At 37.9% G+C, this 26,178-nt stretch overlaps 1 protein-coding gene across 2 annotated transcripts; it reads left to right on the top strand.

Annotated features, from left to right (window-relative positions):
* The first annotated feature begins 249 nt into the window (after nt 1-249).
* Nucleotides 250-11,469, top strand: LOC108670829 (sushi, von Willebrand factor type A, EGF and pentraxin domain-containing protein 1). Of its 2 annotated transcripts, XM_018158318.2 has the most exons (10): nt 250-559; nt 2,517-2,732; nt 3,302-3,493; nt 3,974-4,206; nt 5,296-5,364; nt 6,664-6,832; nt 7,243-8,062; nt 8,354-8,457; nt 9,500-9,664; nt 10,323-11,469. In XM_018158318.2, exons 1-10 carry the CDS (start codon nt 257-259, stop codon nt 11,085-11,087), a joined length of 3,036 nt encoding a protein of 1,011 aa, XP_018013807.1. In that variant the 5' UTR covers nt 250-256; the 3' UTR covers nt 11,088-11,469. The 2 variants fall into 2 exon arrangements, with proteins under 2 accessions (XP_018013807.1, XP_018013808.1); XM_018158319.2 differs by lacking the exon at nt 5,296-5,364.
* The last annotated feature ends 14,709 nt before the right edge of the window (nt 11,470-26,178 follow it).

Below are 26,178 nucleotides of genomic sequence, written 5' to 3'. Positions count from 1 at the left end.
TACAATGAAAGTTTAATTACTAGAGAAAGGGTTAAATTAGAAGTTGATTGATTCTGATTTGCAAGAGAAAACAGTTAATAGTATAAATTTATTATATTGAAAACAGAATGAATGAGCATTTATAATTATAAAAGTGCAGCGTTTATTACGACTTAATGCATAATATTTTATTAAAATTGACAAGTAATATTACTAATCAATGACTATAACTAACAAATTATATCAACATCATCTCTTTGTTCAGGCTCGTTCGTGCATGAAGTCACCGGTGATGTTCGAAGGACTCCTCCTGCGATGGGCAGGATACGACAGAGTCGAGGGCAACGTCGAGAGGGTTGGACCCTCTAACTGTGGACAACATGTCTGCCCTCTTGGATATACTGGGGATTGCACTGTCCTACAAAGGGACAAGACTCCACCAAGGGTTGACCATTGCCCTGGACACATCTGGGTCATCACCAAGAATGGTTCGGCGGTGGTCAACTGGGACCGGCCCAGATTCACCGACAACATCGGCATTGAAAAAACCATCGAAAAATCGGGATATTTCCCTGGACAAGTGAGTTCATCTTTCAAATTGAGTTTGAAAATTTTAATTGCACATTTTTCAAACTCATTTTAATAAACTCGTTATATTTTCTGCTAAGGTTTTTTCATAGTTGACGTATCTTATAGAGCAGTGGTTCCCAAAGTGGGCGATATCGCCCCCCTAGGGGCGGTGGAAAGATTTTGGGGGGCGGTACGGAAAAAAGAGGGCGTTTGGGGGGCGATAAGGGGGGCGACAGACCGAAGTTAAAGTCAGAAGTTTCAACGTTTGTTTGACAATTTGTACACAACACGTGCAGCACATCGTGACTCCCAGCGATGGTTTTTTTCACCCAGATCTGTTTTTTAACCTGTCCTGCGTTTATGTCTCGGACAAATTAACGGCCAGATCAATTCAATGATCAAGGAATATCTCTCAAACTAATGAACTTAACTCGTTGAAACTTGGTACACATATTCATTTGGACCTAACGGTAATGCTTAGTTCGTGAAATTTTTTTAAATTATGCCTTCATTTGTTTTTGCCATAGTTATATGGCAATACGGGCCGAAATTCACAGTGAACTAGGAATTTCTTCCAACTATTGAACAGATTTGAACGAAATTTTGAATTTTCAGTCCTAACTACTGAACGGTAATGTTTAGCTCGTGAAAATTTATTTTATTGTTTTAATTTATTTATTTTATTTTATTTTCTTTGTTCGCAAGTTTTTTTTCATTTCACCTTCATACGTGATTTAAACAGCAATACGTGCTTAAATTCGCAGTAATCGAGAAATTTCCTCCAAAACTGCTGAATAGATTTGAACGAAACTTAGTATTGAAATACCTAACCTCAGCAACGGTGATGTTTAGCTCGCTACATTTTTTTCGTTTTGCCTTCGTTTGCGAGTTATACGGCTATAAGTATACGGATATTCATAAACGGCTCTAGCTTAGTTAAACTGGCCTGTAGAAAAGCCGGTTGTTCCTCCTATATCTGTATAACTCGCAAACGAAAGCAAAATAGAAAAATTGTCACACGCTAAACATCACCGTTGGGAGGTTAGGTATTTATATTCAAAGTTTCGTTGAAATCTATTGAGTAGTTTGGAAGAAATTTCTTGATGGCCGCGAATTTAAGCGACAAATTATCCGGCGATACAGACCGAATATAAGGAAGTGTGAAATCAAGAATGATGGTAAAATGAAAAAAAAAAACTTGCAAACGAAGGTAAAATCGAAAATTTTTTGAAGCTAAAAAATCACCGTTTGGTAGTTAGGTATGTATATTCAAAATTTCGTTCAATTTCAAATTTTCGTTCAAATTATTTGATCACTGCGAATTTTGGCCTTTATCGCAATATAACTCACGAATGAAGGTGAAATTCAAAAATTTTTACAAGCTAAAAATCACTGTTAGTTTCTGATGAATACATGTTCCAAGTTCAATTGAGCTGCGTTCATTAGTTTGGGAGATATTACTCGATAATTGAATTTGGAGATTGATCGTGCGACCGGCCACGAGTCCGGCAGTAAATTTGCCCAAGATGTCCTAGGTTTCTAGTGCTCAAACAGTTAAAACAGCTTAAAACATATTGGTTCACTAAATGGGGTTCTATTTGTAAAAGACACATTTTTGTTTAACCTTTATCTTCTCTAAAATTGCAGCGTACTAAATTTCAAGAAAGAGGCGTATGTTTTTATATGTGTCTGTGGGGGGCGATAGAAATTCACTAGGGAGCCAAAGGGGGCGCCAGCCTGAAAAAGTTTGGGAACCACTGTTATAGAGGATTATTAATTCACTGATAGAATATTCAATTATTTGATCTATACTGCAAGCTATGCTTCAGAAGCTCACTATATTCGCAAAAGACTCATAAGATCCTTCATTTTTTAATCAGACGACTTTTTTCATGGCTTCAGAGTGTTCCATAGTACACCATGCATTCATAGTACGCCACAGTACACCGTGCCTTCATTACGTACAGGCCTTCGCCCTGGGGACGTACCACATCGCGACGGTAGCGTACGACGCAGCAGGCAACTCTGCCACTTGCTCCTTCAACGTCTACGTCCTCGAGGATTTCTGTGAGGACTTGGCCGATCCTGTGGGGGGAACCCAGCGCTGCTCAAACTGGGGTCCTGGCGGTCGCTTCAAAGTCTGCTCGATTGAGTGCAACCCGGGACTCAAGTTCTCTACTCAGGTCATTATTTAGCTTATTTGCTTCCATTCATTTAATATTGCATAAAACAGAGAATTTATTTTGAATAAATTTATCTATTCAATACTAACGTATGAAATGTCAACTAATGGACAATTCGTTTTTGAAGTCATTCCTGCAAATGCTATACTCAAGTTGAATGAAACTCCATTGACTCTAATTTCTACGCTTACTCGCCGCTGCACTCTAGTTAAATCATGTCATTAATCACATTTTCTACGCCTATTCGCACCTGCACTCAAGTTGAATTATGTCATTACCCTCATTTTCTACGCTTACTCGCCGCTGCACTCATGTTAAATTATGTCATTAACCACATTTTCTGCGCCTGCTCGCCGCTTCACTCCAGTTAAATTATGTCACTAACCACATTTTCTGCGCCTGCTCGCCGCTTCACTCGAGTTAAATTATGTCATTAACCACATTTTCTGCGCCTGCTCGCCGCTTCACTCGAGTTAAATTTTGTCATTAACCACATTTTCTACGCCTACTCGCCGCTTCACTCCAGTTAAATCATGTCATTAACCACATTTTCTACCTTCTACTCGCAGGTTCCCGACTTCTACACATGTGGGGCTGAGGGCTTCTGGCGCCCCACCACAGACCCCAGCATCCCGCTGGTGTACCCCGCGTGCTCGCAGGCCTCACCGGCGCAGCGGGTCTTCAAGATCAACATGCAGTTCCCTTCGTCCGTCATCTGCAACGCCGCAGGACAGAACGTTCTGTCCGAGAGAATTAGAGTGGTTAGTTTAGTGGTTAGTTACTTATTAGAGTGGTTAGTTACTTATTAAAGTGGTTGGTTACTTATTAGAGTGGTTAGTTACTCATTAGAGTGGTTAGTTACTTATTAGAGTGGTTAGTTGCTTATTAGAGCATTAGAGTGGTTAGTTACTTATTGAAGGATTCGAGTGGTTACTTACTTATTAGAGGATTAGAGCGGATAGTTACTTATTAGAGGATTAGAGGAGTGGTTAGTCACTTATTAGAGGATTGGAGTGGTTAGTTACTAACTAGAGTATTAGAGTGCATAGTTAACCATTAGAGACTTGAAGTTGTTAGTTCGTTAAAAGAGAATTAGATTGGTTAGAGAGTAATTGGCTCGTCGAATTAGTAGTAATTTAGTCCCGCAAAGAGATCAGTGTGGATCAAGATGCCCATTTGACCACAATATTGTGCCCAGATATAATTGTAGATCGGACCTAATTACTGTTTCATCTCCATAGGCTCTCATGAAACTGAACCGCGAGTGGAATTTATGCACCGAAACGGACTCGTCGACGGGCAACTGCAAGGGCCTGGACGTGGGCGTCGACTGCGCACGTCGCAATCGCATCAACAAACGCGACGTCGTCGCTCAACGCAACGTCAGGACGAGACGACAAGCTACGTCTGCTGACGCCAGCAAGCCTGACGCCGAGGATGCTTATGACGTCGTAATCACCTTCCCGGCCACCAAGTGAGTTTCGTTTGTAATCATTGTGAGGTGATTTATTCATATGATTATCACCTACGAAGCTATCGTAAATGCGACAATATCACCTTCCCTGCCACCAAGTGAGTTTCGATTGTAATTATTGTGTGATTTTTTCCTAATATTATCACCCACCTATTACCAATTATTATTATCTTCACCTACCCTATTATGGTATTATTATCATAAATGCGACGACATCAACTATCCTGCCACCAAGTGAGTTCAAATATTATTATCGTGAGGTGATTTATTCACATTATTATCACCTATGGAGCTGGCATACATAAGTCATCGCCTACCCTGCCGATTTTAGTTGCCGTCGCAAATAACCAAGTCGAGGGTCTGTTCTAGCAGAGCCTTGTGGGTTGAGTTGTAAGTCGAATTAATCTCCTGTGTAATATTAAATTAATCTCCATCTCTCCTAAATATGAACGAACATATTCTGTAAAGTTTCGAGTCACTGTGACTAATTAATGAGAGATTAATGCCATATTACCTCAAGTTAAAACGTCTAAACGGCGAGAAGCAACTGATGGCTACTTCAAAGTCATCTGAAGACTATTTATTATGTTAATATTCATTACTGAAAATATTGTTTGTGTGAACACGCAATACACGCGCCAACGTCACTGATGACTAATATATGTCTTACTGTGAGATTCTAATTTGAAATTTCTTCAGTTAATCATCTGATTATCCAATTATCATAGCAACACAAGAATTCTCATGGAAATTCTTCTTACTCTATATTTTATTTATACAAACTTCCGTTCACTTTCCTATTATCATTTGCTTTCTTTTTCATATTTGGCGCTTACCATGTAGCTGAAAATCTTTATCAATTTTCTAGAGGACTTTATTTAAAAAAAATAATTCTAGTGCATAAGTTATATAACATTAGAGCCAGTACTTTTTGGCCGTCTTTCTTTCTATTAGCAATGACTTATTTATTCACACTCTTTTTTCGGAAAAGGCACAACTTTATTTGGTTATCCTTTAATCGTCAGACCTCTTTCTGAGTTATTCACTACTGAACGAAAAGCAATTTAATCATTGTCTGATGTCCTGTAGCGACCGCGTGAAGCGAAACTCTGAGGCAGAGCACCAGTACAACGTCACTGTGTCTTTTCAGGCCAAAAAGTAAGCGTTTTTACAACATCGCACTTGCTTTTGCTTTATCGCTCGGAGAGAAGCTTGGCCGTAGCCCCCAGCGTCTTAGATACTGCCTGGCAATCATTAGAATAGCATTTTTACCACAAGTCATTGCCTGTTTCTTCATCATTGTTTTTACGCTTTGCAATCCTGCATTTGTCGCAGTCACAACAAAATTAGCCCCTTGTTTATCATCGCCTTTTAAATCGCCTTTCAAATAATTAAATTCCTAATATATTTCATATCATCAAATACCAGCAAAACGTCGTCTCATAGATACCCAAGAAAACTACATAAATGCGACGTCAAATCTCTTCACTATTTTCCATGAACTTTTCATTATATGGTGTTAGATGTCATCGAGCATCTGCACAGGTTGGGGCAAGGAAGAAGCATCTGTGCATGAACCGGTTATTCAGATCAATGTAGTTTCTCGCTAACTTAATAATTGCAGCATCTTGATTTCCTTCCCATAAACTTCATGCCTCTAACCTTTTAATAGTTTCTCCTCCTTTTATCAAAGATTCTTCCCTATTCTATAACTTTTGCCAGTTTTATCTTATTTTTCCATAACCTTCACTCGGTTTAAATTCTTAGTTCATATTTGGTACGGTTTTTCGAGGAGATTTACCTTAGTTTTTCTGCTAAATTTTTAAACCATCGAGGAGATTTACCTGAGTTTTTCTGATAAATTTTTAAACCATTTTATTTTTATTACTTGAATTTCTAACTCTATCCTATCCACCTAACTCTATTCTAAATTACAGAGCAGCTATTTATTTTGAGGGCAACATTGATCAGCCGCCTTTTTAGCAACTGATGCTGAGTTAGGCGTACTTCTTCGTGTTCTTTACCTTCGCTAGATATTGTCTTTCTTGAAGCTAGTACAAAAATTTTTACTTTATATTTCAGGGAATTATTATTCTGAAATGAAAGGTAAGGCCGTGTTTGATCTGTCGCCGAGTTTTCACATCGCTAAATTTTCACGGATAACGCGGTCTCGAATCTGCCACTCACTGCTCTAATATTAATGTTTTTAACCATTCGGCCTTCTCATCTCTTTCGACTAAAATTTTTCACAGATAACTGCCGCTCAAACCACCAACTAGCAGCTCAATTTTTAGTGCACGTACCTCTCAGCCAGCACGCCTAGCGGTTGAAAAATATTTAAAAAGACTTCTTAAAAATATAGGGAATTAAATTACCATTCTTTCTGTGTTCATTTATCCAAAATTAAGTCGTGTTTGCAAGCTTTCATCCTTTTGAATAATACTTTTTCGCTCACAGTGACCCAGTTCTGAACAGCAACACGAACGCCCAGTCGTCGGTGTTGCAGCTCATCCAAAGCATCATCCTCGAGGACGACCAGTTCGACGTCCGCGACGCTCTGCCCAACGTCGTGCCTGATCCTGCGTCTCTCAGTCTCCTCTCCGAGTACTCATGCCCCATCGGCAAGGTGAAAAAGCTAAATTTCTATAAACTTTATGACTTTAAGTTTATTAAATGTGTACATGCATGCCTGAATTGTGATACTAGGTAAAAATGCATATATGTAAGATTTAAGAGCAAAGTGGGGTATAAAAATGCCGAAAATATATTTTGGTTGTTTGAAAAAAATGTAAGAAGCCAGCCTCGCCTCGGTTATTAACTAACTGGAAGGATAGAAAAATAACTCTTAATGGACATTGAAATTGATTGGTGCATTCAAATTTTGTTGCTTTTTTCTGAAAGCCCTGCTAATATATGGCACGCATGCTATCATGAGTAATGAGCAGTTATTTGGCATCACCATTAGTTTAGCATGCCTGTGTTCGATCGTGATCATTTCACGAAGAATTCATCCAACTTTGCACTATTTCACCGCAGGTTGTGGTGGGAAGTGACTGCGTGGACTGCGCTCCAGGCACTTTCTACGATCGAGTAACAGAAAAATGTGAGATGTGTGAAGCAGGATCTTTCTCCAACGAAGTCGGTCAAGTGGCCTGCAAACCTTGCCCAGAGGTGAACGGCAGACAAGGAGTAACGAGATCGAGAGGATCACGAAGCTTGGATCAGTGCCACGAGAGATGTTCGGCCGGCAGATATTATGACGAAAAGAGCGGCTTGTGTCGCCCTTGTGGCTACGGCTTCTACCAGCCTGACGAAGGAAGTTTCATGTGCCAGAGATGCGACCGAGGTCTTACCACCGGCACGAAGGAAGCTGTGTCTGCTGATGAGTGTCGGGAGGAATGCGAGTCTGGTTTGCAGCTGAGTGTTGGAGGAGGATGCGAGGTTTGCCCAAGAGGAACCTTCCGTACCAAAGGCGTTCATGCTGCGTGCATACAGTGCCCGCAAGACCGAACCACCAACAACCCTGGGGCGTCGTCGCCTGAAGAGTGTGCTCTACCCATCTGCCTTGCTGGCACCTTCTTGTCCGAGACCGACAACATCTACAAGTGCATTCCGTGCCCTCGGGGTACGTTCCAACCTGAAGCCATGCAGACATCGTGCATAAAGTGTACGGAAAGTACCTCCACTAAAGGTACTGGGTCCACTTCGCCCGAAGAGTGCACCAACCCCTGCCAGGTGCATGGCGAACAGGTCTTGTGTGACGCCAACGCTGACTGCCTCTACCTCGCCGAACAGGACGACTACATCTGCGAGTGCAAAGACGGCTTCAACAAAACTGAGTCCGGAGAGTGTCTAGGTAAGCTTTAATTGCTACAGCTACGCAAATAATGCTCATACCACTATATTTTCGCAAAAACGCTGTATCTGGATATTTTTACAGAGCTAATGATTATCAGTAAATAGTAAAAAATCCATCGAAATTTTTTCATCTTTAAAATTGGTAAAAATTTTAGCCTCCCTAAACTATTTTGTTTAAATCTATGACAAACCGACAAAATCCTCGAATAATATCAATCAGTCTCGAACAAAACCGTTAATTTAAGTGTCAGCAATTGTAAATAATGCAAAACTAACATGGCACCAACAGACACATGCAAAGACTACTGCCTACACGACGGCGTGTGCCGCAAGACGGACCGCGGGCTGCCTTACTGCGAGTGCGTCGGCTCCTTCACGGGAAAACAATGCCAGGTGACTGTATTAATGTATTAATTAATATGAATCATATGGTTAACGTTTATTAATGTCTTTCGAAACTCGCTCACTTTTTTCATTAAAGCTCATCTCGAATCAACGAATGTGAAAGACAATTGCACGTGGACTGTACATATTGAATTGATCTGGTTATTCTCTGTTAGTTTGTTTTTCTTATAAAATTAGTTAAGGCGCTAGTCCCCATTCCTAGCTAACGTTTCGAATATAATTCAAACTCCGAAATGATTTGTCAACACCACGTCACCTAATGAGAATCAAACACTTGTTTTATATAATTTGTATTTAAAGTTAGGTATATTATTTGTATTTATAGTTAGCTTTACTATTTGTATTTGAAGTTGGATATACCATTTGTACTTAAAATTAGGTATCTTAGTAACAAATTAACCAGTACTTCATTGGTGGCCAAACACAACAGTTGATTGCATAAACAAATAATATTTAGCACCTGTTCGACACGGTCTCAACAAATCATTTTTGCTCGCAATTGGCCATTATTTTCCGAGTCTTTTCAACCGTGATTAATTATTTCCTTAACCTTCGTCGAATTTCAGTACTCGTACAATTGTAAGTACATTCTGTACCATTATAACGTTTCAAAATTGTGCAGTCTAACAAAAGTTAAAATTAAATAATATTGAAGTGCCCGATCACTAGAGCTCATTGCAAATCTAAGGAATGCTTAGAGTCTAAATAAACATTCCTGTTTAATTAAACTCTACATTCAAACATAGTCTAAACTTTAGACTATGTTTGAAGATATGAATCCTTTTTTTCCTTTGCCGCAGAAAATATGCTCTGATGCGTTTCAACCTTGATCAGATGGTTCATTATTACCAATTAATAATATTTTGGTGCCCTGCACAAGAGTTTATTGTAAACCGGAGCAATGTTTAGAATATGTTCACGGTCTAAAGAAGTAATTTATCAACCTAGATTAGTGTTTCATTAATATCAATTGATTGATAATATTTGTACCTACAAACAAATGTAAAATAATAAAGTTTTATTAATCCAGCACAAGAGTTTGTTCGCTTACATCGCTGGGGGCGTGGCGGGTGCCGTGGTGTTCCTCATCATCCTCGTGCTGCTCGTATGGATGATCTGCCTGAGGTCCACAAGGAAGCAGGATCCTAAGAAACTCCTGCCTCCTGCCGCCACTCTGGATCCTGCGGGATCTCAGGTACGATAAGGCTGTTATTATTGTTACGTTGGTCGTTATGGTTCCATCGGTCATTATTGACAGTCTTTCATTATTGTTACATTGGTCGTTAAGGTTCCATCGGCCATTAATGTTAGCCTTTCATTATTGTTACGTTGGTCGTTATGGTTCCATCGGTCATTAATGTTAGTCTTTCAATATTGTTACGTTGGTCTTTATGGGTAAATCGGTCATTAATGTTAGTCTTTCAATATTATTACGCTGGTCTTTTTTGCTGCGTCTGCGGCTATTGCTACGTCGGTCATGGTGGTTATGGTGGTGACATCGGTTTTGTTCATCACCTTATTTCCCCTATTAAAACTTTCTCCCAGCTGTGACAGTCAAAGCTAAATTTTCTCCTTTTTTGTTCACGTGTCGTCTGCTTTTCTGCTCTCTTTCGCTTCTGTATTGCACGTTGTGAAATATTAATTGAAATATTAATCCGGTTCATCGGTTACTTCTCTGTTCATGACACATAAATTTTCTGCTATTGGTGTTTTCTTCCAATGATATGGTTCTTCTTCTATATGCGATATCAAATTTTCATTGTTAAATATAAACTCACCATTCTGGTCATCCAAGCGGTGCACCGCTGGTTCTTCTTCTGATGATTGATTTTTTAATAAATCATTTTGCCTAGGAATCCCTGTTCAGCGGCCATGGTCTGCATAATCGTCGGCTACAAGAAAACCCTAATATTTCAAGACAAAGATTTCCTCCAGGATCTTTGCCTGTATTACCGATACAACAAATCCCACTTCGCCACGGTAAACATTTCCAGCGCCTGCCAAACTCCCCTCCGCTAACGCCTCCAACTCCACTAAGTCCGTTCCTCCCGCCACCGCATATGGCTGGAGGCTCGAATGTTGGTGATCCCGCAGCAATTAGATCCTATCAACGAGGTCAGCGCTTCGATTATTTAATAACAGCCTCAAACGATCGAACTGGACAGAGAAGAACAAATAACCGAGGAAGTGAATACAGCCTTTCCGACGGACTGTGTGATACTCAGAGCGACTTGTCCCAAACTATCGACAACAGCTTCGACATGATCGAAAGCTCGTCAGATCAATCAACCATTGTTGGGAATATCACAAGCTTTTCTAGCACGCTTGGAAGCACGGGCGAAATTCCTCAACAAGTCGCAAAACCTCCTCGTAAAAATGCCAAGCCTCCTCTGAGTGTGTCCCAGAAAATGAATAAAAATTCCAGTCGGGGAGCCAGCGTTCCCACCCAGATTTCTTCCCCAGACGATGGCTCCGTTAAGTTAGTCGCTTACAACTTCGTCTCCAGCATCACCGAGCAAAGCAATCCACCGAACAGAGACGAACCTAAACCTGAGTCTCAACTCACAAACAAACCTTCGAGATCAAGCATCGAAGTAGTCGAGGCATACGATCTATAGTGAATTGAATTGGAAGCCTAATAAATTTAGATGTGATGCTATATAGGGGTATGACTTCATGTATGTCATGTTTTACAATGAATTTTTCTGCTGCTCCATGCCCAACGCATACAGAAGTTTTAAAACTCGAGCTATGTATTTAAATCATACTTTTTATATACTCGAATATTATCAAAATGAAATTCTAATGCTAAATTTTAATTATCCGGTCACCAAAAGAACATATTTTAAACCGAAGTCTCACGTTGAAATGAGAATTTTTAGCACTTTTAAGGCCATATTTAATAATACAAAACTGTGGCACTGAACTAAATCTCACACCTAATGCACAATATATTTTAAATTCCTAAAGCAGTTAATCGCTGAAATAAACCTTTTTTATAAAACTTCTCGTTTTACTTTTATTCATTATGTTCGAACGGCTGCAGCATACATAACATCTTCCCTCACGCTTCAAATGTCGGAATCTTGTCAACGTAAGTCGATTCCGCCTTCAAATTTCTTCTTATACAAACACATGCCCGCATTTTTCTTTCTTGAATCATTTTCATTATTCCTAACGATTGCATGCATGTGATGCCTATACGGGTTTTTGTGGTTTTCAGCCTAACAGATGAATCATTAAATCACACCTTTCATGAATGTTTCTATTTCTGCCTGGTATACATAAGGATATATTCATAGATTGCATCAATGGTTCCTCGGCAAATTTTCTTGCTTTGATGTCATCAATTTTTCACATTTGTTCACTTTCATCTCGTATTTATTAATGATTCGTGGAGTACAATTTGCATAGTATTTCCTAACAATTTAAATAATTTCATAAGTTTTAATCATTTGTGGAATGCAGTCTTTGAGTGGTAGTGAAAAGCTTATAACTTGAAAGATATTTCGTTATTTCCACTATTTTCATCGAAGAAAAGAAGAAGCAAGTTGTAGTTCTGCTCATTCGTTTGAGTAGTAATCTGAATTATCGGTTTTTCAACGAGTCTCGTACGATTGAGGGTAAGTGAACTCTGCGTACGTCAGCTTAACTTATAAGTTTCTAGTCTGGTCATTTATTTTAAACGTAAACATTGTCCTAAAAACGCGTACAGTTCTTATCCTCTTCAAATTGTAAATAGATAGTTCTTTGTATTGCTGACTTTTCTCGTTACGTTTCTCGCTTTCGTGCATTTTTCATTTTAATTTCTAATTGTAATTTAATTCTGTAGAATGTTATGAACTGATGATGGAGTTGCTCTCCGAAAGATTTTCATTGAAGCTGCGATGAAATTACTTGTCGTTTTCTTAGCAGTTAAATTTTCGATACTCGGGTTAACTTTACTACGATACTACTCAGGTTAACTTTACTACGTTATTACCTAATTAGATTTGATACGTTCAACTTTACTACGTTACCGTACTACTCAGGTTAACTTGACTACATTACTAATCAGGTTAACTTTACTACATTACTACTCAGGTTAACATTACTACATTACTACTCAGGTTAACTTTATTACGTTTCTACTCAGGTTAACTTCTACTACATTACTGCTCAGGTTAACTTTTTTACGTTACTACTCAGGTAAACTTTACTACGTTGCTCCTCAGGTTAACTTTACTACATTACTATACAGGTTAACTTTACTACGTTACTTTTCAGGTTAACTTTACTACATTACTACTCAGGTTAACTTTACTACGTTGCTACCCAGGTTAACTTTACAACATTACTACTCAGGTCAACTTCTACTACGGAGCACCAGCACCGTACGCAGAGAGCATAGCGCCCTCGCATCTGAAACGTGCATGACACGTAAGCGAAACGTTCATGAAACGTCCATGAAACATAAGAGAAACATTCATGAAACAGTAAAGAAATGTTCATGAAACTTAAGTGAAATGTGCTTGAAACGTAAGGAATAAATCTCAATGAATGGGTTACGTAATCGCATGTTTCTAATTATTAGTGACACTACGAAACTCGTATTAGTTAAGATTGTGGAATTAAATTTATAATATTATAACATGACTCCCGAGCTATGCATTTATAAAAACTGTTTTCAGCTTTACTTTACGAGAATGATGAAATAAATTGCATTTCTTGGTTGTCTCTCAGACAATGCTTCTTTCATTTATTTGGCGGTAACTCAACTGAAGAAGCAAAATATAACGTCTTTTCTGATCGGTTTGATGTCCATAATTCCCTATGAGGAATTTCACATTTTATTTATTAATTAAACATGTTTTACTAAATAAACATTTCCTACTAATTAAACATTTTCTACTAATTAAATATTTTTTACATAATTTGGTATTTTTTACTAGCGGGATACGCGAATGGCGCCAGCAACAGCCTGGCGCGTTCTAACGCCTCCATCTACGGCAACAAGGAAGATATTTACGACAGGCTCAGGAAGCACGCTTACCAGGGCAAAAAAGGTGAAGACGAATGAACAATCGTCTCGACAAAGAAAATAGAATAACAGACAAAATATCCAACAGATCTTGACGTTATCTACAATCCAACGCCGGTTTAGTCCAACCTGCATTAATAACAGTAATTTTTTAGTGAAGTTACTACATCGTATTCAATCAAGAATAGTTCGATTCAGGAGTTCAGTGTTTATTCAATTCACATTCTCACTAGACTTAGAAACATTTTTTAAAAGTATTTTTATTTTCTTCAAAATCTGCAAAGTTTCCATTAATTTTTACGGAAAATTGTTCACCACTATACGAGTTCACTCGCATTTTTCTTTAACGGGCATCATAAGTAAGAGTTAATAATATAGTAAACTTAACAAAAATCAATGTAATTATTAATTTAACTGTACCAAGAAAATAAATTGCATTGATGCTTAGGAGCGACGAAGTCTTGACGCTTTTATATAGCGCAAAATTGAAGGACGTGAGAAAATTATTATTTACGAGAATGACTGATAAGTTTGAGGTCATCATATTGTTCTGGACCGTGAAAGTTTTGGCTCCTCCGACTTATTCCAATTATAAATATAAACTTGCATCGATAATTTTCTTGACATCGGCTGAATATGATGCAATCATCTCATAAAGAAGATTATTCACAGCTACAGTGAAATTTTCTTTGTGTTGAATATTACTCATAAATAATCCAATGAATATTTTTTTATCTAGAGCTTGATTCAGAGAGCGACCAAGATAGTGAACCATCCATAAGGGAGACAGCATACCTCTAACTAGTTACCAAACTAGTAACTAGAACTACTGTGAGACAGTGACACTCTTAAGGTAGCTGCTATGTACTGCAACTTTTTTTTTGCAACACCGAGTTTCATCACTTGAGTGAATTCACATCCGTTATCACTTCCTCCGTCGTTTCATGTCTTTGCACTTACCCCACTTTCACGTTATTCACATTTTTTCAGAAAACGTTCCTATGTGATTGAATTTGATCAATTTTGTCATGTTTCACGATTCCGTTTGTTAAGAAACGTCAATTTTTCAATTTTTACACCGAGAAAAATGAACGAGATTTGATCCAAATTGTTATGCACTTTTCGGGCTTGTGAGTCACCCAACCCCTGTTTGGCCCGGCGAAAGGGGGTATCAGTGCCACTGGCAAAACGTGTGTCACATTTTAATAATATGAAACATTAATTTTTCCGGGTACAATTTTCGCTTCCATTTAAATATTCACCCTCTACCTACTATGGGCCGGTTGTCGACATCCTGACCCCGTGGGTGTACGGCACAAGTCTTGCCTCCTCGATATTTGTTTTTACGATTTTTCATGTAAATGGTTTTACGTTTGGTTTTTCATAATTTTCGGTGCACATATCTTCAAACTTTTTCTTCTGAAATCAGATTTTTATCAAATCTCTAAGATTTTCAACTATACCTAAGCACTTCTCGACTACACGATCCTCGAAGCTCCCATTTTTTCTCGACACTCTGAACATTATTTTTTCTTCATTTTAAGATTTTTCAAAACTTGGGATGTATTTTATGAGGAAACAACAATACACTTAGAACTTTATCGCAACTTTAATTCTTTTCTTTTCAAAATTAGTTGAATAACGATGATACCATTACCGGATTTAGTACTGGAATTATTCTTTTCACGATTTCGTACGACTGTACGTCCGCCGACTGTGCATTTCTATACATATATTTAAATTGCACATTAAAATTACTGAAACTAAAACTTGCTGACGCTTTTCATTTAAAAAATCAATTATATAACGAATAATAACAAGCCGAAAATTCCAATTAATACCCTTTTCAATATACTGCCGCAAATTCATACTGAAACAACTTCAACTGCGTTCTAAAGTGCCTTAACTTTAACTCTCTGATAAATTTATTCTCGGCAATAATGGTTCTTCGAACACTAAAATTATTTAATGCTTAAACACGTTTTTTTAACGTGGCTTTTGGCCTTCATTTCATCAACAGAAAAAGACGACGGAGCAGAGAGCGATTGTCCAACTAACGCCTGAACCTTCAACAAACTTCATAAACCAAGATGCTAGAAATTCCTGCATGGTCGGGAATAATAGGTTCTTGGTGATCTAGAACTGCCAGGTTCTTGGTTATCTAGAATTGCCAGGTTCTTGGTTATCTAGAATTGCCAGGTTTTTCATTCTGGCTGTACTAGAACAATGTGTTGGTTCTTCAAGTTCTCTTATAAATTCCGAACTGCTCAATGCGCTGCCTTATCTTTCACTTTCTTTTAAAGATTTTAGTGTTTTTTGAAAGAGCGTTTTTCCCACAATAAATTGGCAGGAATATTAGTTTAGATTTTATATATAAATAAACCGATTGCAGAATAGTTAAATTTCATGATTATGTATAAGACAATCAATTACTTCAGTTTTTGTTTTCAACACTATACACCATGTCTTTTATTAAATTAAAAAGAAATCGATTTGGATAGTTGAGTTATCCCCGAAGACTGAGAGTGCAGAGTGAGGTGTAAGATAACCTGGTGAACGTCGCTGTAAATTTGAAGAAAAAACTTAATTAAACATGACGGATTAAATGATATACAAGCTTTTAAAAGCTGACTGATGATACCAGCTACGCACTAGTATAATAATTTGATCAATACTCAACAGCGCCTTGTCTCATCCAGCCAACGGATGTTCAGTGGGAGTGCCGTCCTGACGTTTATGTGAATAGTAGTTCTTGTAATATTGACCAGCTCCTAGATGTTATAATAAATTATTCATACTGTATACCCGTGAGTTTATTTTTTCTATTTACGATTTTTTCTTTAATTCCTTAGATTCTTTGTTATGACCTAACTCTGGCATTAAAAGGATTCATATCCTGCACAGCCATTGCCCACTCTTCATACAATCCTCTTCGTTGGAGGACAAGAAATGAGCTTCTTTGATCGGAAATGCCTTTTTACTCTATATGTAGGATTATCTTATAGCCTGGAATTCGATAAACCTGTCATTTTACCGTCATCAATATATATGACCTCGAAAATTTCGAGGGATTTTAAGAAAAATTATCATTAATAAATGGTGTGTTTTCTGTGAAATACGAGATATTCTCTTCAATTGTAATCAAAATTTAATCGTTACAGCTGAATAATTCTGTTCGGCAAATTTTGCTGCCTATGTTTCTTTTTTCTTCAGGCGTTTTCATCGTCGCAATGTGTACATATTCTGCTTGTTATATACTCGACCTCAGCGCTAATATATAACGTGTTTATTACAGCTGAACTCCATTAGAAATAATCTATGGCTGGCCATTCAATGGCCCCCATTTGACCGATTTTGTTTTTTTATTTGACTCGCGATGATTACCATCGTTCGTGTTGACTATTTGAATAATTTCAATCTAATATTTTAATCAATAATTATAAAATTCCAATGGATTGAATCCCCATCCCTGGAACTGAGGGCTGTTGTTCGTCATTTCCGGTTTGTTCAGTTATTCAATAGCGCAGGTTATTTATTATTCTTAAGATGTGTAAAGTAACAGTTTGTTAAGCAGCTTCTACAGTTATAGGGTCGGCGTGCTCATGTAGGATAATGTTAAGTAGAAATAACATATTAAGTAGAAACATCTCATTAACAGGATTCATTAACTGTTGCTTCAAAATATGTGTGAAGAATTCGGTAACTCGTTTACTCAAAGGCATATCAACTGAACCAAAAATGTCGTTAGTTTTTCCCTTCATCGAAGCGCAAATTTATTTTGTCTAAAATGTGTAAATTTGACGTACGGAATTGGTTTATAACTACCTGCTGTGCAACAAGAAGAATGTATACCTGTCGGAATTGTTGTTTCACTAAAATTTCTTCGATTTCATGATAGGTACCAGGACAAATTCTTAGAAGCCAGTGCAACGACTTATGAATCATTGGAGTTATTCAAATTATATTTTGTCGGATAACAGACCAGTATTTTTGGTTGTCCTAGCTAGCTGTTGTGTGACTTTTATTACCAGCTACAGAATTTCGGTTATAGAAAAGGAAAATTATTCTATTTGTAATTGCCTTTTCCTTAAGTAAAAGTTACTTTTTAGAATTTGTTTCAAACAACCTTTGATATTAAAACAAATTTCTATTTAGCTTCCCGCACTGTAGAAAGTTTTTATTTTTTCTGCCACTAAAAATGTTGCCTAATTTTTGGTAACATCCGACGGAGTTCGATACTTTCATTAAACATGTCGCTTTTTGCTCCCCGTTCAAGTTTAATGCACTACAAATTTTAACATTCAATTCCTATTGTCTCAACAACACGGTTAAACATGTAAATATAATGTCCTTTCTTCTGTAGGAAAAAACGCAAAATCCGGGTAAATTTCATCGAGGCTTTGAATATCTAGCTTTATAAACTGTAATTTTGTGCGTTTGAAGTTAATGAAGAGTTAAAAAATTGTTTATTGTGGTTAGCGATAAAAATCATAGGAGAGCAAATATTACATGGGAGCTGAAAAATATTTCATACCATCTCTGAAAAGGATTCTTCCGCCTGAATTCCCATAAGGAACAGCTTTCTCCTGGTGAAACTATAGGAGTGCGATCCGCATTGTATTTTAACGTGCGAGACGCAAGGACATTGAGCAACTCTGCTGCTACAATGTAGGTGCGGTACACCGGGGCGAGCCGTGTATAGATTATTACAGTACCATTTATTCTGAGGACGGTAACTCTCGTTACCAGACATTTAGGTAGGAATAGCATTGTCTGTTGTTTTTGCTCCCGTAGAAAAAAAAGTAACTCTGCATGAACCGGCAGAAACTTTCGTTACCTGGCCTTAATTTAGGTAGGAATAGCATTGACGGTGGGTAATGTATCCGTAGACAAAGGGTTAACTCTGGATTCCTGAAAGTAACTGACGCTACCAGGCTTCTACTTCTAGATACGAATAACATTGACAACAGTTAACGTATAGGTAAACTAAGGATTAACTCTGTACCTAATTATTATAGAACTACCAGGAATCCATGCCATTAGATACGAATAGATTTGCATTGAACAATTGCTCAATGAAAGGAATGATGAATTTCGTATATTTTCGATACGTGTTAAGAGATATAATTATTTTAAAGGTTAAGAAATATAATTATTTTGAAACTCAAATCTTTAATTCAAATTTAAAGTAACATTTGTATTCATAGTTAGCGCTATCCATGTATTGATCGCATTTCAGATGATGAATATTATACTCTAATAGTATAATTATAAGGTAAGTAATGAATAAGCGTACCACCATAATTAAAGTGATGCATACGAAATAGCTGCACCTACCTACCGCTTTCTTCCTCCCAGTAAATATTCGTATATTCATCTTCCATTACAACGCGAATGTGGTAAACGTACGCGAGCTTTTCAAACGCATTCTGAATTCAAGAACCAAACCTGCATTCTTCGCATGGCTGCAGTGCTGCACATCCTGTTGCATGATAACAATATGGTTTATGGAACCGTTTATGGCGTTACCAAATGCATGCATTAAAGTCATTTAATTATTCCTATCTTGGAGTCTACGCATTAACAAGAAGTTCATCGTCCTCGCGGGAAACGGTGTAATCATGTCACTGAAGACAGTTAGTTGTTATCCAGGACCCAGTTCTGTTATCCAGGGCCCAGTTCTGTTATCCAGGACCCAGTTTTATTATCCAGGGCCCAGTTCTGTTAGGCAGGACCCAGTTCTGTTATCCTGGACCCAATTCTATTATCCAGGACCTAGTTCTGTTATCCAGGACCCAGTTCTGTTATCCAGGACCAAGTCCTGTTATCCAGGACCCAGTTCTGTTATCCAGGGCTCAGTTCTGCTATCCAGGACCCAGTTATGTTATCGAGGACCCAGTTATGTTATCCAGGACCCAGTTCTGCTATCCAGGACCCAGTTCTGTTATCCAGGACCCAGTTCTGTTATCCAGGACCCAGTTCTGTTATCCAGGACCCAGTTCTGCTATCCAGGACTCAGTTATGTTATCGAGGACCCAGTTCTGTTATCCAGGACCAAGTCCTGTTATCCAGGACCCAGTTCTGTTATCCAGGGCCCAGTTCTGCTATCCAGGACCCAGTTCTGTTATCCAGGACCCAGTTCTGTTATCCAGGACCCAGTTCTGTTATCTAGGATTCAGTTCTGTTATCTAGGATCCAGTTCTGTTATCTAGGATCCAGTTCTGTTATCTAGGATCCAGTTCTGTTATCTAGGATCCAGTTCTGTTATCTAGGATCCAGTTACGTCATCCGTGATTTCGCCCAAAATCCACTTCCGTTATTTAGGATCCAGTTCAGTTAAACCCAGGATCTTGTTCTGATATCAAGGATCCGGTTCTGTTATTGCGGATGTTTTTTAACAGTAAAATTGCAAATATTTTGCAATCGTCTTTGGATTTTTTGGGAAGTTAATACATGAATCAGTAATGCGTCGGACCGTTCATTTTCATGTCGTACTAAATGCATTATTTTCGAGGAAGCATCCCGTCTTCTACTTTGTCATACCGCTTCTTTGTCCGGCGAACTGAATCACTGACTCACTTGATGCAGTTCTTGTAAGCAAAAAGATCGACGTTAGCTGGATAGTTCACAAATTTCTATATTTGATATTTTCATAACTGTTTTGAGTATTCGGTTTTTAAACGTAATTCCGCATGAATTGTCCAGATTTGGTTCGTACACTCAAAATTGGTTTTCCTTATTGGTTCTGAACTTGTTAGAACTCCGCGATGGAGGTTACTTTTATAGACGCGCCTCTCTAATCGAAAACAATTCATGCATATGCATCTGCATTCAAATTCATATCTATAAAAAAACACACGACAGGGAATGCAGGAGGATAAAGTCTTAAATAATAGCGCAGAACTCTGAAAGATTTTTCATTAATACCGGTACGCGGATTTATCGACGATGTTCAAGCATATACTTCTAGTTGACATATGTACTCGTATGTCCATTCATAAATAACGTTTCCTAATTAGCCTATTCTAACCCATGAAATATTTTTCGTGTAGCGCTGAAGAGTGTCCATTTATCTGCCACGGATAAGATAAACTCTTCTTAATCGCCCGATCAATATCGTTTGAAAGGTTTCCCAAAGGATTGTAGGGACGGGTTTAATTTTCCAATCGGTGTGTGGAAATTGGGTTAAATTTCAAAAATGAGTTAAATTTCACTTAAAAATTCTTCACTCATTCAAATGTTAGGCTTTCAAAAAATATATGTGTTGTAAATCTTTTACTGGGGAAGATTAGCATTTCGGAATGTTTTAGAGTTTCAAACCGAGAATAGAGATTGCGGATATGAATAGAGTAGTCTATTCACAAGTAGTTTGAACGTGGTGTCATGCACGGTGTTAAACTTAAGAGCTGTGTCACGCGTCTTGTGAAACGTTTCCGAGTAAACGGTAGAATGAATGTTGCTCGTTAATAAAGTTACACGGAAGTGAATTATTTATTTCCTCAGGTATATAATAGTGTTCTTGAATGTGATGCTTCGTGCAATAAAGTGTTTTGAGGTGACAAATCACTGAATCTATGAGCTACAACTATATATGTGGGCCACGACTATATATGATCGTAAGTTCTACGGAGCTTATAATCTCGATTATGTTATATATTATTATTATTGTGTATTATATCATTATTATTATTATTTTATCTCGATTATATTGATTATCCAAAGAACCCTTTTAAAAGAATAAAGAGAGTCTCCAATGAACGTTCAGATGCCCCATCATCATTGGTTTCGACAGTCCGGCCAGAATATTATTTGTTTCTTTTGTGCCCCGCTTTACAGCCTTGTCCGCATTGTAGGCATCCTGTGAGCTATAGGCATAGGCCATAGGCCAACATGTTGTTACTTAACTTACTATTTGAATATTCTAGTACATAATGGGTCACTGTTGGGTATTGACGTGGCGACGGTGGCGTAAATAGTTAAGGGCGATGCAGGTACAGCATCGAAAAATAATAAATTGGAATTTGATTATTAAATTCTTGATGAAAGTGAAAAGTCAGTATTTCGCTTGGAAATTATAAGGTTTATTATTAAAATTTATCAGTTAAAGCAACCTCACCTAAACAAATAATCTTGCCTTAGCCAGCAACAGGGTTGCAAATGCATGACTTTTCGTGGGGTCTGGGGTGAAATTTAAATCTTAAAATTTGCACGTAAGGTTAATTAAGTCACACGTCCACTGAACCCCACATCCCTTTTGTTGAAAAGGCATTAATTAATTAGCCAAGATTAATTATAGATACATTAGCATAGATGACTTTACCTTTTTTCCTTCCTTTCTTTACTTTTTTCAGTCTATAATCAGCTATGAAAAGGAGTTTAAATTCTAATCGTTAAAAGATTCTTACGCAGGATGAATTGAAGTGCTTCGACTAAATGCCGTCAATGTAGGTATCATGTTGAACGTGTGAATCTGGACATTCATGTTGCGCGTCCTCTCGATATGAACGAATGGATATTCACGCCTATAAATTTTCACGATGAGGTGAATAAATTCACTTCGGTCGCTGCGTTGAAGTGTCTTGCTTTCGCTGGAGAAACTCAGGGCGGCGCGGGTAGCCGATTTGGGTAGCCGTCTGTTGGTCGGCGGCGCAGACGCGGGCACGCGCCACCGCCGCGCGGTTCACCGCAGCATTCACTCGTGCGGTGGACACCGGCGCCTGTAGTGCGATAGTCACTGAAATCAATAGTGCGATGGCCACTGAAGTCGCGATGTGTGTGCGACTGAAGTCGGTGCTGCGGTGGCCAAGGTGGTGGAAATGTGGTCGCCAATGTTATCGATGGTGTGGTGGCCATTGAAATCGGTAGTGCTGTGGCCACTGGCATCAGTAAAGCTCTGGCTATCGGCGTCGGTTAAGTATATTAGTGTAACCTCTTGTCAAATCATTCGGCTCCCCAACTGCGATAAGCAAAGCTCAGGTCATGACTGATGCGTGTAACCATCGTATTTGGTGTGAGAAATTCTATTTGGTAGTTTGGGATAGTTGCGACTGGTAGTGCACGATTATCTTCGTCGTTTTTGCATTCTAAAACAACGGTGATTAACATGACAATGATAAGCATGATGGCGACTAGCGTAACTGTGATTAGCGCAATAATGGCTATCGTGCGCAATAATGGCTATCTTTAGCGAGCGATAATAGCCTTCGGTTTTGTCCTGCCCGGTACAAAAAAAAACATCGTTCCAATTAAGGGAAACCGACAGCGGAATGACAGTTGTGCGGCCTGTTGTCAATAGGGTCTTCACTCGCCGCGCAGCATGACTATTCCAAAGGACGAAATCGGGGGAAGAAATCAATGGTTTAATTTTCTCGCTTTAGTGTCCGTCGAGGCTTTCCCTCCAGCTCCTGCCGTTGCGTTGTCATTCCTTTCGCTAACTTGACCACTTATGTCGTTAAAGAAATTTGTTTATCATCTGTAGACTCCGGTGCTAAATTATAAATTAACTCTGAAATACTTCCTTCATGAGTTGCTGAAATCTCTTGACGAATTAAAAGGTATCCTTCCGAAATAAAAAGAGCCATGAAACAACAGAGGCCATAATATTATCTCGATCTTATATCTTAGTCACGGGTTAAGTACCTATATTCCAGGTATTCTAATTCGGAAAATATTAATGATGGAAAAGTATTCACGTTAAACACCCAAGCGATGATAACGGTAAGTGACCATGTCATAGCAATTAAAACTACTCAACAATCTTACATGAAACTGGGATGATTGCTATGTTTGCATGCTTTGCAAAATCCTGTCATATATGATCATCATATAATTAACAGGTATGGTAAAATTTACTATGCCTTTCCACAAAAATGTGTAATTATGAAGATCTATGAAAAAAAAATTTAAAGAATGTTCATCCATTCGATTCGAAATGCACTTTAAAATTTGCTACATTCGGATCCAACTACGTGCAGCTCCTTGGTATGTATAACTTTAACCGTTGTATTACTCTCATTAATCACATGTATTCAACTTAAAGTTCGTGATTCCATTTCAATCATCATTATTATTAAATAATTACTTATTATTTTAATTATCAATTTTATAATCCATTTTCTTGTGCGGACGCAATGGAAGATATCAAGTTTAACAATATACTTCGATCTTCCTGCACGATGCACTTGTAATCTTTACAAACTTTTATCCTATTTGGGATTTTTTATTCATTTATTTTGAAAATTCCAAGCGGCAGATTTCACTGCCCCAGAAAAGCCAAGCCCGGCTTTGTGGCGAAGTGAATGCCACAAGCCATAAAAATATAACTCAAAACTCACTGCAGTGAGTGACAGAGAGCGCATTTTCTCGTCGACGAAAACCTGGTCACGGACGGACAGACGGATAGACAGACGGACGGACATGACGAGCACAATAGCGCATTTTTCCATAAATTAGAAAATGCACAAAATAATGCCTGACCGTCTCGGCCCCGAAATAAATTGTTGGCTTGAGACGCTCTCTACTACTAGCGAGAGGCTAATCTTCATCATATAAGGGCTAATAGTGCAAGCAATTTAGCCTTATATGATACTATATGAATTATTTAGTACTTATATCTTTATGCTCAAAGTTTGTAGCAGGTGAAAGCAGCATTGTTGTGATTCTTATTGAAGTTTCACTCACGGATAATTCGCTGAAGCTTTAAAACGAAATTTCCCAGGAATTCTGTTGAAAATTTAACGTGTGTGGAAAGATTCCATATATAATTTGTAGGCTGCGTAAAGAAGATTAAATTCAAAGATCAAAAAAGAAGATCATTCTTTCAAAAAGATTTGATCATTCATGCAGATAGCCTGCAGATAAATGATAATAATTTGGATTGTGAAACCAAAATCAAACGGATTTAAATGGTGTGGAAAAGGCATTATGGCAGTTTCACCTAATTGCAATTCCTTCAACGTAAAATGATGAAAATTACAAAACGTGCGAGAGAATATAAAACGTGACAGAAATTTTACATTTTACCAATACGCAACATACATAATGGTGATATATACTAATGGTGATGCATGGTGGAAATATTAATTTTACCAGTTAAATATATAGCCCATACGTACATTTCTGGTCCTGAGTCAATATTTTCAAAAAAGTTAGGAAATCGTAAGTTCATCAGCCAATCATTGACGGACTTTCAAGCAAAATCCACCAATCATAGACAAGAAAATAGAGCGTAAGTACTTACGTTCACTTAGCGAGTTTTGAAAGTATGGCCATTGGACCCAATATCCATAGTTGAAAAAAAATTAAAATACACAAGTTCATAATTGCTGGGTTATTCAATTTTCACTCAATGTGGCAAAAAATGTTCTTAATGAAGATTCCAACAATTCTTTTGAATGAAAAATGTCTGCAAAAACAGAAATGTGGTAACGCTGTAATAAAGGCCGGCAAAACCGGAAAAATATTTTACATGCATGCAGAAGTTAAATGGCTTTACTTTAATCAACTAAGAATAAAGTTTTGTTCGAGAGTATATAATGTTCCATGGCCCGAACAATCGAAAGTTGATTAGTATACGAATTGGTGGATTTCTCGTTTGCGATTGTCAAGTTTATCTAGAAAAGTCGTCAGTGATTGGCTGACATAGTTACGAACTTGTATATCTTCTTCATAGTACGTTACGTGGGGCCGTACTTTCAAAACTCGCTAAGTAAACGTAAATACTTACGCTCTATTATCTTGTCTATGATTGGTGGATTTTGCTTGAAAGGCCGTCAATGATTGGCTCATGAACTTACGATCTCGCACATTTTTTCATAGTACGTTACCTGTTTTCTTGCCCGGTACGAGGAAGCCGCGGCTTTCCATCGTGATGAAGGATTCTTCAACAGAGATCCTTGGGTCGCCAGATGGTAGCCTGGATACCAAGCAGCTTCTGACGTCGTCATGGAGAGGATGAGGTCAGGAGGAGCCATGGAGAAAATAACAACTTACCAGGCAGATAACGATGGAATAACGTTTAATTGAACGAAATAACGTTTAATTGATGTTTCTTGAACGAAAAACCGTTTAATTAATGTTGTTTGAACGAAACAACATTTAATTAATGTTTTTTGAACGAAACAATGTTTAATTAATGTTGTTTAAACGAAACAACGTTTAATTGATGTTGAGTGAACGAAAAACCGTTTAATTAATGTTGTATGAACGAAACTACGTTTAATAAATTAATGTAGCTCGATGAAAATAAGGTCCAATTAATGTTGCTCGATCAAAACTACGTTTAATTAATTATTAATGTTGCTCGATCAAAACTACGTTTATTTAATGTTGCTCGATCAAAAAAAAAACGTTTAATTATTGTTGATTGAACGAAATTACGTTAAATTCGACATAAAATGTTTGGTGGGAACCGTTTCATGGACGGCCGACCGGTACGAAGCTTGTCTTGATTCACCTTTGATAGTTAATAGTCAATTCACACGTTCCTAAAATTGCCATATGGGCAAAAAACTGTTTTTTTTTATTAACTTCCGATTCAAGCAAACTAATGAAATGAAAACTTGCAGCATATATATTAGCTGGAATTATAGATGGGCAATCTAATGCCTGGTTCTATTCCTACTTAGCAAGTTTTATTAAGCGGTCAACCAAAAATCATGAACAAATCTTCGGTAAAATTTGCTTTTGTG

Source organism: Hyalella azteca, unplaced genomic scaffold (assembly GCF_000764305.2).
Source record: "Hyalella azteca isolate HAZT.00-mixed unplaced genomic scaffold, Hazt_2.0.2 contig15318, whole genome shotgun sequence".
Lineage (NCBI taxonomy): Eukaryota > Metazoa > Arthropoda > Malacostraca > Amphipoda > Hyalellidae > Hyalella > Hyalella azteca.
The sequence above is the reverse complement of the archived record's forward strand: the minus strand, read 5'-3'. Positions and strand labels throughout refer to the sequence as shown.